Source organism: Marmota monax, unplaced genomic scaffold (assembly GCF_021218885.2).
Source record: "Marmota monax isolate L192 unplaced genomic scaffold, Marmota_monax_Labrador192_F-V1.1 WCK01_AAM20220418_F8-fsc00073, whole genome shotgun sequence".
NCBI classification, from domain to species: Eukaryota; Metazoa; Chordata; class Mammalia; order Rodentia; family Sciuridae; genus Marmota; species Marmota monax.
Genome location: NW_026692846.1, coordinates 1,349,934 through 1,368,285, shown reverse-complemented (window position 1 = coordinate 1,368,285; position 18,352 = coordinate 1,349,934). Strand labels below are relative to the sequence as shown.

The following is an 18,352-nucleotide window of genomic DNA, read 5'->3' as shown; positions in this document are numbered from 1 at the left end:
ATGTCTTCATTAGATGTATGTCCTTGGAGCCGCACTCCCAACCCTCAAGACTCTAAATGCTTAATTTATTTTGTCTCAAACTATGTTTCCACCGATGTTGCTAGTATGTGGGTCCATGGAGTCACTCGGAATGCAATGACACAAGTCTCTCTGGGGATCTGCAAGCCATACAATTTTTTTTTTTTGTACCAGGGATTGAATCCAGAGGTGCTTTTATTTTTTATTTTTAGCCAGGGTTTCACTAAGTTGCTTAAGGCCTTGGCTAAGTTGCTGACTCTGGCCTTAACTTGTGATTCTCCTGCCTCAGCCTCCTGAGCTGCTGGGATCACAGACATGCACCACGGAGCCCAGGGGAACGATGCAGTTTTAATGCTGGCAGTCCCAGTGGCTTTTTATATGACAGTCACCCACATATTCATTAAATGTGTAGAATTACTGCAAGTGTTGAAAATAAACCTCAAAATAAATTAGAAGAATCCTTGCATATTAGGAAAGAGTGATAGGGATTGAAAAATGCCGTGGTTATTAAGGGATTAAGGTGGTTCCCAGGGGACCCCGATTAGTTCTTTTGAGAGGCTGCACTAAAGAGCAAGACCAGCCCCTCCCTGCTCTGTTGGACCTCCCATCATGCCGTGTGATATCCGCCTCCTGCAGGCATTCCCTTCATAACTTCTGACATGATGTGGTGCAGCTAAGGAGGCCTTCAGACTAACATGGCGATGGTGGAGGTGCTGCTGCTGATGGTGTGATGGTGCTGGCAGTGATGGTGGTGCTGATGGTGGCAGTGATGATGATGGTGGTGAGGGTGGTGGTGATGATGATGATGGTGATGATGCTGATGGTGATGGTGGTGATGGTCCTGGTGGTGCTGATGGTGATGGTCCTGGCAGTGATGGTGGTAGTGATGGTGGTGCTGGTGCTGATGGTGGTGATGATGACGATGGTGGTGATAGTGATGGAGGTGGTTAAAGTGATGGTGGTGGCAGAGGCAGTGGAGGTGATGGAGATGATAGAGGCCAGGGGTTCTTAGGGCTGAGGACGGTGCAGTCCACTCTGCCCTGCAGGGCCCTGCTTGGGGCATCCTCACAGGCTTTGGCAGCCTCTTTCCAGAATACAGCCTGGGACTGAGAAGGTCACTGTATTTGTTTGGCAAAATTAGGGCAGGGTTGTGGGCTTAAGAGCCCCCAGAGGCCTGGGAGGATGTTCGGGGTCTGGGAGTCCCGGCCAGCAGTTCAGTGAGTTCTGGGGCTTCTGTGTCTCCTGAGACCTGGCCTGACCTCATCCTCTGACCAGGGACCCTCAGGGCAGGGTTCTGGAGACCTCCCACCTCTAGCAGGGGTGGTATGTCCAGGCACATGAGAGGGCCCAAACACAGCTCGCTTGCCAGTGGTGGCAGCCACAGGGACCAGTCTGGGTGGGAAGAGGGGCAGCGTGGATGTGGAGCAACTGCCCACAAAGGAGGCCCAAGGAGAAGGTCCCTCCGTCGTCCACCCTGCACAACCCTGCTGGGCCGGAAGCCTCTGCATTCATTCCCTGTTCATTGAACAGGTCTGCAGGGGCCACAGCCAGGCCCAAGCAGGGACATGCCTTAGCAAACCAGGCCAACCAGGGCCCGCATGGCAGAGCTCACAGGACCCCGGAGCCACCCACGATGGGGCCTCAGCGCCCTCTGGGGAATTTTGGTGAGCAAGCTGGAACTCAGATGGGATCCGAGAGTGGCCCCCAGGGGGGAAGGTCTTGTCCTGTTCCAGGCTATACAGCCCCTCCCTGGCTCTGGAGGGAGGCCCATTAGGTCAGGGAAACTGGTGGCCTGCAGCCCCTGCAAAGTCAAGGGGCCCTGAGCAGGGGACTGGTGACAGTCAGAGGGCACAGCTACCTAGGCCTGGAGGGCAGAGGGCTGTGTCCCTCCTCACCCATGGTGGATGCTCAGAGTCAGATGCAATTACTCACTCAGTGTATCATAATTACTGCAAATAGCCCATTAAAGAGAAATTATCATCAGTATGATATTAGCAGACAGCGGGGGAAATGAAGAAAGAAAAGTGCTTATTCTCCCATTGTCCCCTTAATGGGGACAAGGGATGGGAGGCAGGGGCAGCTCCTGTTGGTTGACCTAACCCTCTGCCACTGCCTGGAGCCAGGAGAGGTCCGGCAGCAGCGGGGCAGGTAGGTGGTCCTGCCTCAGTCCCCTCTCCAGCAGCCCCAGGAAGTCCCCCATCCCTTTCTTGCCCCTCCCCAGCCTCTTGGCCCTGGGGTAGCCCTGGCCTGGGCTCCCAGAGGACCCCCCAGAGGGCCTGCAGGTCCCAGGAACCTGGGAGCCTGCCACTGAGCACCGGCCAGAGTCTCCCAACAAAACCGACAGAAATGTCAGGGAGGTGCGGTCTGTGGGGACTGGGAGCCGCTGCACTCCGTGGGGAAAGTCGTGGGGCCCAGGGGTCAGTGTCCCCAGGGCCAGGGGAAGAGCCCCAAGGCTCAGCTGGGGGCCTGGCTGGTGACCTGTGGCCTCTCCCAGTCACAGGGGACCCTGGAGAAACAACCTGGGCCAGGCTCACCTGGAGGACCAGGTGACGGTCCCAAACAGCACAGCCCTCCTCCTGTGAAAAGGCACCCAGCAGGCAGGAGGGTGAGGAGCCTCCCTGAGAGACCTCCCGGCCACAGGGGAGAACTGGGCCCCTGACTTCTGCCCTGTGCCCTGTGAGGAGGCTGGCCCCAGGAAGGCCACATGCCCCACCTGGGGCTGGGGTGCAGTGTCTCCTGGGACCCGCACAGGAAGCTGAGCACCAGCAGGAGGCGACGAAGGGCCCACCATGAGGAGAGCAGAGGAGGGCAGCGCCACAGCCAGCCCTGTGGGGCCAGCACTGTGGACATCGGGACAGAGCCAGCTGACTGAACCCCAAGGACACGTCCAAGAGGTGAGGGCTACTGTCACAAGAGCTGAGTTGCAGCGAGGCCACAGGACCCCCCAACCAGAGTCATCGAGGACTGCCTGGCCAGGGTTTGGGACACGCTGGCTGGCCCAGAGGGCACACGGATCTCAGTGGCAAAAAGGAAACAAGCAAGATAGAGAAAGAGACAGAGAGAAGGAGAGACAGGGACAGAGATGGGGGAGACGCCAGAGGAGAGAGACAGACAGAGACAGAGACAGAAAGCGGGAGAGGCGGAGATAGAGACAACCAGAGAGGGAGAGATCCCAATCAGAGAACCAGAGACGCTCGGTGAGGAAATGTGGCAGCCAGCCAGGCAGAGGACAGAACAAGTAACGGAAAACAGGAGAGAGGAGTCAGAAAACATAAGGTGACCAGGGACAGCTTCCGAGAGGACTGAGTAAGAGAGGGAAGGAAAGGGGGTGGACTGGGGCAAGGTGAGGGCGGCCGCGGCAGGGGGCTACGGGGACCCAGCAGGACATCCTGGAGCTTCAGGCCACCTGTGCCCAGGGGTGTCCCAAAAAAGTCTCCGGAGAGAAAAAATGGTCCAAAGATCAGCAGCAAGAACAAAGTCAGGAGCCAACGTTGCGGCCCTGGAGGGAGCCGGCTCCTGACAGCAGTTCCACCCCAGCACCGAGGCCACCTCAGACCTGCCTGGGCCTGTCCTCAGGAAGCAGGCGGAGAGCCCCCCAGGAGAGGGGTGGCCGCAGGGTGAGGCAGGAAGGAGGCCTGGCAGCTGCATGAGTGCAGTCCAGGAGTGGCTGGTGCCTGCCACAAGGTGCCCAGAGAAAATGAGTTTCTGTGGGAACCACCACGTCCACAGAGATTTCTAGAACCATGAGAGCACTTGGGAAGAGTCTGTGGCAGACACACAGAAGACCTAATGAAGGAAAGCAGGAGGCACTCATCAGCTCCAGGAAGAACGCTGAACTGTAGCAGATCACTTTTTACAGGCAAGAACAATATTTATATAGTATCATAAAGGAAACTTGGGGTGTTTTTTAACTAAAAATACTGAAAGAATATACGAAGAATATGGGAGGGGACAGTGAATGTGTGATAGACTGAAGTCTTGGAATACTGTCCACCTGTGAATCAGTACCTGTGTCTGAGCTCGGTACGTCACGGAACAGCAATAGAAGCCTTTTCTTTGACTTGGATATGAAGACTCAAACACGCGAGTGTCAAGCCGCTGTCCTGGGATGGAACGAAGGCAGGGGCAGGAGACTGCCGGGGGGGTTTGTTTGTTTTTCTTTTCTTTCTTTCTTTCTTTTTCTCTTTTCTTTTTCCTTCCTTCCTTCCTTCCTTTTCTTTTCTTTTCTTTTTTCGTACCACGGATTGAACCCAGAGGCTCTTTACACGGAGCCATGTCCCCAAACCTTTTTTTTTAGTTGTCAATGGACCTTTATTTATTTATTTTGATGTGGTGCTGAGAATCGAACCCAGGGCCTCACACGTGCTGGGTAAGTGCTCTACCACGGAGCCCCAGCCCCAGTCCATCCCTATGCCTTTTTGTGTTTTTGTTTTGAGAAAGGTCTCACCCAGTTGCTTAGGTTCTCACTTATTTGCTGAGGCTGGCCTTGAACTTGTCATCCTCCTGCCTCAACCTCTGGAGTGGCTGGGATTGTGGGTATGCCCCATCATGCCTGGCTGGGTTATGATTTCACTCTCATCATATTTGAGTTTCTTAAGAAAACAGATGTGTATGTGTCACTTTGAAAAAGTAAAATTAGATGTGGCTGCAGCACACTAATAAAATGACGTTCCAAAAGGCCACAGAAGGGCCAGATGCCGCCCACTGCCAGGGGCTCAGCTGCCTTGGAGGCCCTAGAGACCTCTGGGGCTCAGGCCTGGTCTAGGACCTCTGGCGAACATGGAGTAGAGAACGGGCCAGTAGGAAGGGTCCCTGGAACGTGCAGAGCAGCTATGGGTATGGCCGGCCCCTGCCTGGGGCCAACCCTGGGGGCAGCAGGTGGAACTTGGATTGCAGCACTGGGGAGGGTAAGGGGGGCACAAAGGGAACCCACTCAGGGAGCAGCCTGGGTGACCCTCAGCAGGAAGTGGAGCTGAGGGCAGGGACAGGAGAGGGGATCTCAGGACCACCTGCGTCACCCCGACTCTCCTGGGGTAATGGGAAGCCAGAGAGGGTGTAGAGAAGACCAGCGGGCCAGCCATGACCAGGACACCTGAGGCTGCTGCATGGAGAGGGGGAGTAGCCGGCTCCCCCCCAGGGCCGCTGGCCTCTCAGTGCTTCCCTTGTCTGTGTCCCTTTGTCAGAAGTTTGTGGAGAACCTCTTGGGGCCAGAATCATGGCAGAGTCCAGGAACCAGCAGTGTGCACGCAGCCCACCTCCTGCAGGGGGCAGCTTGTGGTCAGCACAGGGCCAGCTGGAGCAGATGGAGGGGGAGGAGACCCAAGACAGAAGACCCAGGGAGGGACCAGGGGCCGAGCACTGCGGCCTGAACTGGCCCTCACCCCACTCTGGGGGCACCCCCTGGCTTCCCACCTGCCCTCTGGTGGTCTCTTCTTCATTGCCTTAACAAAACCCCCTGGCTGACCGCTGGGTCCTAATCTTGATGTAGCCCTAAGTTCTCTGTCAGGGCCCCAGAATGTCTGAACTCAGCTCCCCAAACTCTCGGGTTGGGGCAGGTCCATCCCTAAAAAGGACCCAGGCTCACAGACCAGGACAGGGCTGGACTTTACTGATTGATGGGCAGTGCAGGCTGGGTGGGTGGGGAACAGGCCCAGACTGGACATGCAGAGAACCAAAAGAGTGAGGGAGCGCAGCAGTGGCCACTCTGTGAGGGGAGGGGAGGCTGCAGGACCTGGGCAGAGGCCCACAGGTCAGGCCCCACAGGACAGGTGGCTCTGGGGCCTCCTGCCAGGAGCCAAGTTCCCCCAGCCTCTCTACAGACATGGTCCAGGCGTCTCTGCTGTGGACCAGGAGCCGTCCCACACACCTGCTCCACGCCTCCTCCTCCAGGAAGCCTCCCAGTGGGCAAAAGGCTTGCCAAGACCCCCTTGTCGGGACCACACAGGGCCCTACGCAGATGGAGGTGGGTGGAACGGCTTAATTTCTCTTTACAGATGAGGGGAGGAACCCAGGGAGGTTAAGCTTCCTCAGCAAAGCCCAGACCCGGGAGTGGGCTCAGCCTCGCCCGGGCCCAGCCTCCAGTCTGGTGGGGACTGTAGCTGGAGCAGGGGAGGTGCCCACACCACCCGCACCATCCAAGCAGGACTGGGACCCTCGGCCGAGCCTCTGCCCACCCACCTGTCTCAACCCACCTCCAAGGCCAAGACCACCCTGTCCCAGGCACTCCAGAGAGGGGCACCTGCGGCCTTTCCGGGCCCACACTGTCCACTCCTCCCTGCGCCCCCTTCCTCCCCACTCCCCACCATTGGCCCTCCCCCCCCCCACCTTCCCCCATCCCCCTCCTCCCCCTGCCCTTCCCCCTGCCCTTCCCCCTCCCAGCCCTGCCCTTCCTCTTCACTGTCCAGCCCCCCACCTTCCCTCCCCCTCCCCCTGTGCTCCAAGCTTCCTGGGGCAGCCCAGCCGCAGCCTCACACACCTGACCCTCACTGAGACCAAGTGCCTGAAGTGCCACCTGTCCCCACCCTGTGCCCCATACCCAGGCAAAGCACAGCTCTCCCCAACTGCAGCAGAGGGGCAAGAGACCCCGGTCCTTCTCCACCTGCTGCTGGCCCACCGCAGACATGGCCTGCAGCCTTCCTTCTCTGCCTGAGCTACTCCCTCTGCCCCAGTCAGGGTTTAGTGCATGGCCTGGCCAGCAGCACAGAATGTAGGGGTGGCCCCGCAGGCTGGGCGCTGGACACCCCAGGAACACACAAGCTGTCCACTGACCTGAGCCCCAGAAAAGAGCAGAGACTTGGGGGATTGGGATAAGGAAGAACACACCTAGAGGAAGAAACAGGGTACACGGAGCCTTAGGTGAGGGCCAGATCCTTCTGGAGTGCAGGCTTGAGGGTCCTGGGTAGCCCAGGAGGTTCTGCTTGGAGAGAACAGCCCTGGGGTTAAAGAGAGGAGACCAGGGACATCAGAGAGAAGTTGGGGTGGGGTCTGGGCGGGTGACCCTTCTGCTACTCCCTTTGGGGCCTGCCTGCATGCAACAGAAAGGGTGTAGGACAGATGGGTGGCAGAGGTCAGCCCAGTTGCTTCGCTGGGAAGGTGGAGGCTGAGGATGAGGAGAAATCACTCGAGGCTGACTCCAAATGGCCTCAGGTCACCTGACCCAGTATCACCTGGCAAGGGCACTGGAGTCACAGAGGCCAGCCTGGGGGTGGGGGCAAGGGTTGGGGAGCACAAGGCTGAGAGGGACAGCAGGAGGGCTGCCCTGAGGCAGGGCATGGGGCTGCTCTTGGGGCTGGCACCTCCTTCCCCCTTTCTGGGGGCTTGAGCAGGTCCCCCACTTCAGCAGCTCCCAGGACCCACCCCCCTGCCCACACTCCCACAACCTGCCCAGTGCCCCTCCTGGCTGCAGGCTAATTGGCTGTGACAGCCCGAGCCCCCAGCAGCTGAGTGGTGTCACTGCGAATTAAGTAGGCGCTGAGCCCTCCAGACACAAATTACCCTGTCACTGCACCCTACAGACTGCTGAGCGTGCGCACTGCAAACCTGAGCTCTGGAGGTGCGGTGCGCGTGCGGCAGGTGTGGGGTGCGCGTGCGGCAGGCGTGGGGTGCGCGTGCGGCAGGCGTGGGGTGCCTGTGCAGGGGCGGGGAACGCTGCCTCCTGCCTCCTGATTTGACCCTGGGTGGGCTCACCTCCATACCTGCCTGCAGAGCTCGGCCTGCTCCCCTTACCCGACATAAGGGTCCCCTTCCTTGGCCCTGACTTGCCCTCCCTGCCCAGCCCCATCTCTTACACCTGCCCTCTTGGGCCGGTGGGTCCTCTCCCACCCCTGCTGCCCTCTCCCTCCATCAGGGACTGAGCTCTGGCAGGAACTCTCATCTCGGTGGCCCCTAGGGTCACTGCTGGGTTCCCGCAAGAGCCACACACCCTCCACCTTGAGCTCGCCAAGAGCTGGGCTCAGCCAGGCCCCACCCTGCCCACCCCCAGCACCCCAGCCAGCCCTCCTTCCTTCCAGCCTTGGCCACAGCCTCAGGCTGTCCCTGCTCTCGCACAGCTGTCTAAACTCCCCTGCTGCTGCCCTGCACAGTCCAGCTGCCATGCTGCCGCCGGGGCACCACTCCATGACAGTGGGCCCACCTTCCTGTCCTCTGAGGTCCCCAAACCTTGCGCCCCTTCTCCCCTACTCGCCCCTCAGCTCCCCCTACCTCCCCAGGCTGCCCCATCGGGGTTCTATCTCCCCCCAGGCCCTGCCCTGAGCACTGACGGGGCTCCCTCCCCTCCCGAGCCTACCTGCACCTGCCATCTTGCTGGATGCCTCCCACCACCTCCCACCAAAATGATACCATTACCTCCAGGTGGCAGGCTCTGGGTTCATGTCCCCACCCCTAGAAGAGCCCTCCCGCCATACGTGGAAGATGCTTAATCAGTGTTCCAGTGCAGAATCCTCCCCACCAGAGCCCATCAGAGTTTTTCCCAGTTCGCCCCTCCCTGGATTCAGGGGCAGCAGGACTGGGGAGGTGGGCCTCTGTGGGGACCAGGAACGGGGCTGGGCTTGCTTCTGCGAGAGCCTTGTTCCTGCACCCTGGCAGGGCCTCCCTGGGCCCTGGCCCAGCTCCGTGGCCTCAGGAACTGCTGACCAGGCAGCTGGGCAAGGGACAGGAGAGGCAGGGCTGGTCCTGCAGCCGAGTGGCAGGCAGGGGTGGAGGATGGGCAGGAGAAGAGCAGTGGACCCTGCAGGACTGATGGCCCTCCCCTGTCCAACAGTCAGCTTGTCACCCCCACACCCAGCTTCAAAGCGCCCAGGGCCCTGCTTCCCAGGGCAGCTGGCAGGTGAGGGGGTGAGACCTGCTTCCTCCTGACACTTCCTGACCAGGTCCCTGGCCCTGGGTCAGGAGCCCTATGCCAGGACGGGAGATGCTTCACCTTTCCTGGGGGCTGGGGTAGCAGTGTGGGGTCCCAGGCTTCTGGCCCTACTCGTGACCCTTTCTGGAGGAAGCCCTTGGTGTGACTGTGAGACCCGCTGGTGGACACTTCACAGCTTCCTGCCCAGGCTGCCCAGGTCCCCAGTGAGCAGTCGGGCTGCCAATAAAGAGCCCCCAGCTCAGGCACAGACACAGTTGTTGGGCTGGTTGGAGATGGCCCAAGTGGGGGGCTGGTCTTTGTACCCCTCCCTTGTCCCTGAAATGGAGCAGGACCCTAGGAGGACCGAATTAGCTTCAATGGTGAGCAGCAGGGAGCCAGGCCTCCATCTGGAAGAGATATTAGAACTCCCTGGTGGCCCCAAGGACGGGCTGGGAGAGAGGTGGCAGAGGCCAGGGCAGGTAGACAGGCTGACTGCAGACTGGCTAAGGGCAGAACCATGACTGGGTAGGCGGCCGGCATCAGAGCCTGCAGTGGCCACGTGAACAGGATGTGGTACGAGGGGTCTGTGTGTGTGACTGCGTCTGCTGGCACGGGCCTGTGGCTGAGTCTGAGCGTGCATGTGGCCCTGTGTGCTGGGCAGGCCCAGGGGTGCCCCTGTGCTGCAGGGGCCTCTCCTCTGGGGTGGGAAGCTCACCTAGGCCCTGCCCTGCCCAGCCTTGGAGCCCGCTGTACACAGGAGGCAGAGGGGCCTGCCTGCGGCCAAGGGGAAGCACGGGGAGGCAGGAGGAGGCAGGAGGAGGCAGGAGGAGGCAGCGCAGAGGCTGGAGGGTCATGGGTGCCCCAGTGGAGCAGCCTGGGCCTCAGAAACAGGCTGCGACCGGCCAGCTTCAGGGACCCGAGGCCAGGGCTAGGATTGACCTGCCTGCGGCACTGGTGTCTGGGTCCAGGTCTTCAGAGGCTTTGTGAAGATCTTGACCCACTGGAGGGTCAGGGGTCTAGCCAAGAACTGTGTGTGTTGTGTGGTTGGGGGACCCTAGTAGAAGCCCAGCTGGGTGTTAGGCCAGGTCCAGGGAAGGGTAGAGTAGAGAGAGTAGAGGGCTGGGCTTCCTAGGGTGGGCTTGTTTCAGCTGGGGCTGGAAGCAGGGGTGGCTGGTGCAGGGGCTACCCTGGGCCCAGCATCTGGGGATTCCAGGGGAAGGAGCACTGGGCATGGGAACCTGGTGGTCCTGTGGGAGCAGGGGCCCTCTCCTTCCCCAGGCCCACCCAGGGCATGGACCACAGGCTTCACCCCCTGCAGCCTCTCTCCCCCATGGCGGCCAGTGGGAAGTAGGGCAGCCCTGGAACAGAAGGTCCTCCTGCTGCCTCAGCCTCCGCATCTGCTGGGAGGGTCACCCAACCCCCAGCCCAGCTTCCCCCTGCTACCCACCAGAGCACAGAGGCCGCCTCCGGGTTTACTTGGCTGGTTTTACTGTCATTATTGTAGATCCTACTAGGACTTCAAGAGGCAGGAAGGGGTGAGGAGGTGGCCTGGTGGGCCCTGGGCAGCCTTGTCAGCCAGGTGTGAGGGAGGCCCAGCAGGTGCGGGCTCCAGATGTCACGGCTGGAGATACTGGGACACATAGGCCCTCCTCTTGGAAGATCCAGGTGTCAGCAGGGCTGGAGAGGGGCTGGGGGAACCAAGAGCCAAGTGGATGCTTGTCCTGCTGCCCTGCACAGTGGTCACCCTGGCCTCAGGCCCAGTTCCCTCTAGCACCCTCTCAGACCAAGGGCCCAAGTGGCTCTGGCCCAGAGCCACTGTGCTGCCACTGCCCCAACACACCTGCACAGACCCCCACACACCCTGCCGTGCAGACACACACACACACACACACTCCTCGCACTTGAATGCAGGCTTGCTCTGCAGCGGCTCTTCAGTAAACTTCCTGCTCTTGATGCCCAGAGGCCCTGCAAGGTGGGCTCTAAACCTGCCAACTTTCCTGTCCCCAGCCAGCCCACCCAAACCTCTCTGACAAAAAAACTAGAGTTGTCGGAGCCTCCCCTTTCCCCACCCCTGGTTCCCAGCTGGCCCACGGGAGGCCTGTGCAGAGGAGCCCCCCAGCCCCAGGCAGAGAGGAGCCCCCAGCATGTGCTGTGGCACCATACACAGGCCAGGCGCTTCCCTCCACTGCAGGCCAAGGCTGCAGTCAGGTGCGTCCCACAGGGGCTGGGGCTGGGGCTGGAAAAGGTCTGCCAACCTAAAGCAAGCACTCCTCTCACCCCACGCAGCCCTGCTGTCCAGTTCCTTTGTCAGCTCCACCTCGTCCTGGCTGGAAACCAGAGAAAAGAGGGAGAGGGGGCCGGGTTGTGGCTCGTGGCTCAGTGGTAGAGCGTTTGCCTAACATGCATGAGGCACTGGGTTCAATTCCTGGCACCACATAAAAATAAACAAATACAATGAAGGTATTGTGTCCAACTACTACTAAAATAAATAAATAAATAATATTAAAAAGAGGGAGAGAGGGGGGAAGAGGAAAGAGAAGTCAAACCCGCTGCTGCAGACCGGGGCCCTGGTTGCAGAGAAAAGCTGGTGGCTGCTGAGGTTGCTGCCAGGCTGCTGCGTCCCGCCCCCAGCAGCCTTGCAGCCAAGCCCCCAGGCACCCTGCTTCCAGGCACCTTTAGAGGTCCAGAGGCCAGGTGCTGCGCTCTGGAAGACCAAGGCAGGGAAGGCAAGGTGAGTGCCGCTGCTGCAGCCCACCCCTCCCCCCACCAGAAAAAGACTGCCCCTGCACAGGACAGCCCCTGCACAAGCTGCCCAGTGTCCAGCCTCGGCCCTATACTTGCACTTTCTCTTCCAGGATGAAGGCGCTGTGTAAAGACTCCTCCGAATGGTGACCGCGGTGCCCCATGTCCTCTGTGCTTGACTAGGACTTCCAACTACCAAAACCAGACCAGCGGTGCCCGGCTGCACACCCACCACTCGCTGCCCTCTTGGGAAAGTGTCTTCTGTGGGTAGATACTGTGGCCTGAGGAGACTTTCCTGGACAGCCTGGCGGAGCCTGCAGTCCCCTGTCACACTCTCACACAGTAGCTTCTGAAACACTCCCTTTAACAAAACCCCCGCCCGAGGGCCTAAATTCCTTCTCTTCCCTTGGCATTTCCTCCAGCAGAGACCCAGGCTCCCCCAACCTGGGATTCTGCTCAATCCCCACCAAGAGCAGGTCCACCTGCCTTTTCTGGGACCTGGGACTGAGCCCATCTAACAAATTCGGGCCACCGAAGTGCCCCGAGGGCAAGGGAACCTCTGCTTCCCCAGGCAAAAGCCACCCTCTGGGGAGAGGCGTGTCCTGGAACCTTCAAGGAGAGGTGAGCAGTCCCTCCAAATCTGACAGCAGGAACCCCAAGAACCGTGGCCGCGGTGAAGGGGAGAACAGTCAGCCCTTCAGTGGACAGAGGCCAGTGGCCACTCCAGAGGAAACCAGCAGGTTTAGGGGAGCTGGGACGGTTCCTGCCACCAGGACATAACCGTCCTACACCCACCCTGAACCTCCGTCGGTCTTGGTGGCAGCACAGGGCCAGAACCTTCCGGGGCTTGCCCGGCGCAGCCAGGTCAGCCTCCTCATTCCGCACAGCCAGTTTCCACCACGTTAGTTTGGGGTCACCCGGAAATAAAGCAAAGCCCAATCCAGGAATCTCCTTTTCTTTCTTTTCAGGGAGAAGCATGGCAAAAATGAAAGCCACAAATAAAACAGCCAGGCTCCTGAGACTTTGGATCTAAACGGATTTATTGTTTGTGTGTGTTCTTTCCTCAGTTTCGTAGCAAATGAAAACAAAAACAAAACCAAAAAGCAGCAACGCAACAAAACTTTTGACGAGTGGCTACTGCCCAAAGGCCCAGCAGGAGCCGTGGAGGGTGCAGTGTGGCTGGAGTCCCCACCGTGGGCCTGGGAGAAGCAGGTCCCCTGACCTGACCGCGGGAGCTTCCACCAGCTTAGAGCTGCCGCCTCCCGTTCTCTCTCCGGGACAGTCCAAAAGGCGGACAAGCTTTTTAAAAAGATTCCACAAACAACGAAACACAATTTAAATTAAAACACTTTCTCTACCCGACCATGCCAGGAGGTTCAGGCCTAACCCTCCTCTTTAAATTCTTTCTTTGAGAAATACTGTGCATTACTTTATTTTCTTTCACTTCTCTTGAGAGTTAAAATAAGATATATTTCCCCAGGAATCATAAATACGATCTGGTGCATAGAGATGTAGCAGCGCGGGAGTCCGGGCCAGCCCCCACCCGGCTGAGCACGGGACCCCACCCCCCTCCCCCCCGTCGAGTACAGCCGGGCAGCAGGACCGAACGCGGCGCCGGCGTCCCTCGGCTTCGGTCTCCAGGGAAGGCCGGCGGGGTGGGGGACAAGCGGGCAGCCGGGCAGGCAGGGAACCGGCCCCCGAGCGAGCGAGCGACGCATGCGGGGACTCGCGGACCGCGAGGGAACACCGGCTGGGAAAGGAGGGGGCTTCTTCTGGGTTTTCTTTTCCAATCACCAAGCAAAATAAATAAATGCTTCGAAAACAAGACCGGTTTAAAACGGAGGAAGAGTGAAAAAGGGCAAGGAGAGGGGAGGCAGAAAACAGGCGGCGCGCGGGGCAAGAAGAGGCTGCCCGAGAGGACACCGCCGCGCGGCCCCCAGCGGGCGGACGGCCGAAGGTCGAAACCGAGAGCCGCGCTCGACATATGTACAAGTGGACGCTTGCGAGGAAGTCAGACCTGGCCCGGGCTTCCCTGGACATCGCCGTCCTCCGCGTGCGGCGGGATCGCGGCAACGTCAGGACGACGACCCCAAGACCGCGCGGAGCAGGAGGGCGCAGGCGGAGAGGCGGGCCTCCACCCGGCACCGCGGGCTTCGCGGAGAGGCGCGCCGGTCCCAGCGCAGGCTGACCACCGCGTATGTGGCTGCACTGGCCCCTGGCGCGCGCCCGGAGCCATTGAGTCCGAGCCGAGGCCTCGGCTGCCTGCGCGAACTTGTCCCCGGTGGCGGTGCGGGCCCGGGGTCCGGCGCTCACAGGAAGAAGTCGGGCGGTGCACCCTTGGCCCCGCCGGGGCCGGGCTGCGCCGGCGAGGGCTCTCGCGGGAAACCGGCCCCGCCCGCGCCCCCGGGGCCGCCCCGGCCCGCCAGCTTCTCGTATTTCTCCTTGTACAGGTCCCGCTCCTTGGCCAGGCGCCCCACCTCCAGCTTCAGCTGCTCCACCTGGCTCTGGAGCTGGCACTTCTCGCTCTCCAGAATGTGCCGCTGCTGCACCCGCTTGAAGCGGCACGACTGTGCGTAGCCGCGGTTCTTTAGTGTGCGCCGCTTCTGCTTCAGCCGGATGACCTCCTCCTTGCTGAAGCCACGGAGCTGCCGGTTCAGCTCGCGTACCGACATAGACACCAGCTGGTCGTCGGAGAAGCGCTCCTCCAGGCGCACGTGGTGGCCCGCGCCGCCGCCGCCGCCATGGCCTGCGCCGCCGTGGTGGCCTGTGCCGCTGTGGTGGTGGTGGTGGTGATGGTGGTGGGCGGCGTGGTGGTGGTGGGCAGTGTGGTGTGCGCCGTGGTGGTGGCCTGCGCCCATGTCGTCCGCGCCGCCGCTGCCCGCGAAGCCCTGGCCCCGGAAGGCCTCGTAGGCCGCGGCGGCCGGGTGATGTGCCCCATGGTGCCCGGCGTGGTGACCACTGCCAATGAGTGCCTCCACCGCGTCCTCGGGCGTCAAGTTGAGCGCCTCCGGGTTGAGGTGGTGCTGGTAGCCACTCATCCAGTACAGATCCTCCAGCGCCGGCTTTCCAGAGGCGCCCCCGACGGCGCCTGGGCCTCCGCTCGGAGGCCCCGGGGCACCGCCGGCCTGTGCTGCGCCGCCGCCGCCCCCCGCTCCGCCGCCGCCGCCGCTGGTGCCGGGGCTGGGCGCACAGAAGCTGGGCGAGGAGGGAACGGAGGAGCAGGGCGTGCTGAGCGGCGTCGAGGAGAGCGAGCCGGGTGGCAGGCGGTGGCAGAAGCGCTCGGCCTCAGGCGGCTCCTTCTTCACCTCGAACTTCATCAGGTCGAAGTCGTTGACGTACTCGATGGCCAGTGGGCTGCTTGGCAGCTCAGCGCCCATCGCCAGCTCCGCGGCCATCGCCCGGGGCCCCAGCCCCGCCGCCGCACCCGGCCGCGCCCCGACGGGCGGCGGGGGTAGTAGCGGCGGGCCTTTCGCCTGCCGAGCTCCCCAAGGGCTGTGGTCCCGGCGGGGGCGAGCGTGGGCGGGGCGCGGGCTCCGGGTTGGGGCACCTAATGGCGCAGGGAAAAGTTTCGTACAGCCAACTCAGAAGTGGTGCGCCGGGAACGGTCGCCAGCCGGGCTTCTAGGGCGGCCCGGGGCCCGCTCCCGGCGGGCGGCGGGCGCACCGCCCGACACCTGCTCCTCCTCCTTGTCCTCGTCCTCTGCTGTCCCTGCCCGGCTGGTGGCTGTGCGGCCACGCCTCGGGCCCTGCTGCCCCGCCCCACGCCCCGCCTGCGCTGCTGTCCGGCCCCGCCTCCCACGGCCGAGCGCGGAGCCTCGCGTGCCTTTATAGAGCCGAGCGCCCAGGCCCGCCTCCCCGGGAGGGGGCACGCGCCCCCGGGCCAATCGGAGCCCCAGCCCTGCCGCTCTCATTTGCTTATCCCCATGGCAACCCGGAGCCCAGCTGTCAGTCTCCTGCGGGAAACAGCTGTGGGAAGGGGTGGGGATAGGCCGCCGGCAAGAGAAGTGGGCAGGGCCCCCTGGCGGCCGTGGCGGAGGACTGCAATCGCGGAGAGCCTGGGGGCGCGGTGGTGCCAGGCTGCTCGGCGGCCTGCGACCTCCCGCAGCCTGGCGTCCGCAACCCTGGGACGGGAGAGTTCCGGGAGCACAGAAGACAGTGTTCAGGAGACCCTTGGGCGCCTCAGGGTCCCTTAGGCCACCCGTCCGGCCGAGCCTCCGCGGTCCCCTCGGGCTCCGCCGGCCTGGAGCCACGTCCCGCTCCGCTGGCGGCGTCCGCACGCGGGGATCTCCGGGCATCCTGACACGGAATGACTGCGCCGTCCTCGAGCTCGGCGCGCCGGCTATTTTTAGATCCGCGGTTCGGGCGGGTTCAGGAATTCAGTCAACAAAGTTGCTGGCACCCCGGGCGGCGGGACGCCCTGCACGTGGGACTCGCTGGGCGCTGAGCTCGCGGCTCGGGTGGAGAGGAATGCGTGGGGCCACCGCGGTGCCGAGGCCCGGGTGCAAGGGGCGCGAAGGTCCCTGGAGCGTGGGGGACAGAGGGCCGGGCGTCCTCCGAGGTGCTGCCCAGGAGCGGATGGACCGTCCGTGTCGGGAAGCCGGTGACCGCTGCTTCCCAGCCCCGCGGGGGCCTGACACCTGCGGGAGGCAGCCTAGGGCAAGGAGAAACCCGCAGGGTGCGGGGCCGCACGGAGCCAGAGAACAAGGGGACAAGGATGGGGACCCTGGGGGCCCCAGGGAAGCATGATGGGAGGGTGTACTTTCTTATAACTGACAATTAAAAAACTAAATTTTATTGTGATCCCAGACACTGGGAAGGCTGAGGCAGGAGGATGGCAAATTCTAGGCCTTCCTTGGCAACTTAGTGAAAACCTGTCACAAAATAAAATAGAAAGGACTGGAGATGCAGCTTATCCCTATAGGGGGTAGAGCATACTGGGTTCACTAGCACCAGCACCACAAAAAAGAAAACACCAAAAACAGAACAAAAACTAGATTTTAAATGTGACTATCTGCAGGGAGGATGGTGCATACCTGTAATCCCAGCAACTCAGGAGGCTGAGGCAGGAGGGTGGGCAATTTAGGGAGAGCCTATCTCAAAAATAGTAAGGGCTGGGGATGGAGCTCAGTGGCAGAGCACCCCAGGTTCAATTCCAAGTACCTAAAAAAAAAAAAAAGTAACCACCTATGCACAGAAAAAAAGACTGGAAGGGTGTACACAGGAAGTCACAGGGCTGGCAGGCATGCCAGCAGGTTGTCTTCAGGGCTTTACTGTGCTCCCTCTACAAGTGTCTTTTATAAAAATGCCACGAAGGGGCTGGGGGTGTGGCTCAGTGGCAGAGCACTTGCCTATGGAGACCCTGGGTTCCATGCCCACATCTGCAGAGAATGCCAGGGATCTGAAGTGATATTCCAGGGGTGCTCTTTGACCCTCCTCACCGCCATTCCTCAGGGTGGGGCGCGGCTGAGGATTTGGAAGTCCAGGCCTTCCTCTCTGAAAAGGGCCCCCGCGCAGCCTGAGCTCCCACCGCCACCTCCGCCCCTGAAAGGAGGCTGCCTTGGTGGAACTCAGGCTGTGCCTGGGGCCTCACAGCTCCCTCCAGGTGATGGGGAAAAGGGGCCCTGAAAAGTAACCGGCCTTGCCAAAGATGACCTGTGGCAGGTGCAGACCCACAGCCCCTGCCAGGTGCTGAGACTGACCACTGGGTTGGTCAGACATTGAGGCCATTGGACATTGGGTCCATTTGTCCACAGAGGAGGCTGTGGATCAGCTGGAGCAGCCCACTGTAGGAGTGGGAGCAGGTGCCTCCTGCAGCGGCCCACCGGCCTGCTGGGTACTGCGTCCTGTGTGACGCTTAGGCACGCTGCAAAGGGAGCAGAGGAAGGGGGTGCTGGCATTGGGCAGGCTGTCCACCCGGGCCTGCCTCAGGTGTGGCTCCAAGTCCTGTGGACACGGTGAGGGGGTTCAGTCACAATCCCAGGAGGGTGCCAGGGAGAGAATGGTGGAGGAGCCTGCCCCCAGGCAGGTAGGAGCTCTCCCGGGGCCACAGCTCCCAGCCTCAGGCCAAGGGATCCCTGTGCTATGGTCAGCAACACCCCCAAACCCACCCGGAGCCTCATCTTGCCATGAGGTGCAGGAAGTTGGATAAGGCTGGGACAGCTTTGCTGATTGGCCCTGACCCCTGTCCACCCCAACCCACTCCAACTCTTCCTCTAGCCAGGACAACCTGCCCTGGACTCTGGTTGTAGAAACCTGAGCCAGTCACCCTCACCTCTCCATCCCCCACCCCTGCCTGTCCCTGCACCAAGCACAGGTCACTCATTCATTTTCTCACCCAAGGCAGGGGTTGGGGGTTGCAGGAACAAGAGCCCTCCCGGCAGGGCAGAGGAAGCAGTTGGTGCAGGAAACAAGGGAGGGCACTGTGGTGGGTAGAGGGAGGTCTGGTCAGCTCTCCCAGGACCACCCTGGTGACCAACAGTGAGATGAAGTGACCAGGGTGCCACCAGTGGTGGTGAGCAAGGACTTCAGAGCTAGCGGGTGGGAGGTGCAGGGAGATGGCAGGGTTCAGTCCTCCTCTGCAGCCGCCTGGGGTGGTGGGGGCCTCCTGGGGCAGAGCACCAGCCCCTACTTCCTGGACCAAGCTTCTTCATAGCCCGGACTTGGCCTCTGGAGGCCAGCAGGTCGGACTGGCTTTTTAGAAGTTCTTTGAGCCAACAAAGCCACCTGAGCTCTTGGCCTCCACGTGGGAGCCGGGCTC

General features: G+C 61.3%; 1 protein-coding gene across 1 annotated transcript; it reads right to left on the bottom strand.

Annotated features, from left to right (window-relative positions):
• Positions 1–13,784: 13,784 nt before the first annotated feature.
• Positions 13,785–15,380, bottom strand: Mafa (MAF bZIP transcription factor A). Its single transcript, XM_046449048.2, has one exon. It carries the CDS (start codon positions 14,989–14,991, stop codon positions 13,906–13,908), a length of 1,086 nt encoding a protein of 361 aa, XP_046305004.1. The 5' UTR covers positions 14,992–15,380; the 3' UTR covers positions 13,785–13,905.
• Between the last annotated feature and the right edge of the window lie 2,972 nt (positions 15,381–18,352).

Coding starts and splice junctions, on each gene's coding strand:
- Mafa (XM_046449048.2), bottom strand. CDS start 14,991: ATGGCCGCGGAGCTGGCGATGGGCGCTGAGCTGCCAAGCAGCCCACTG.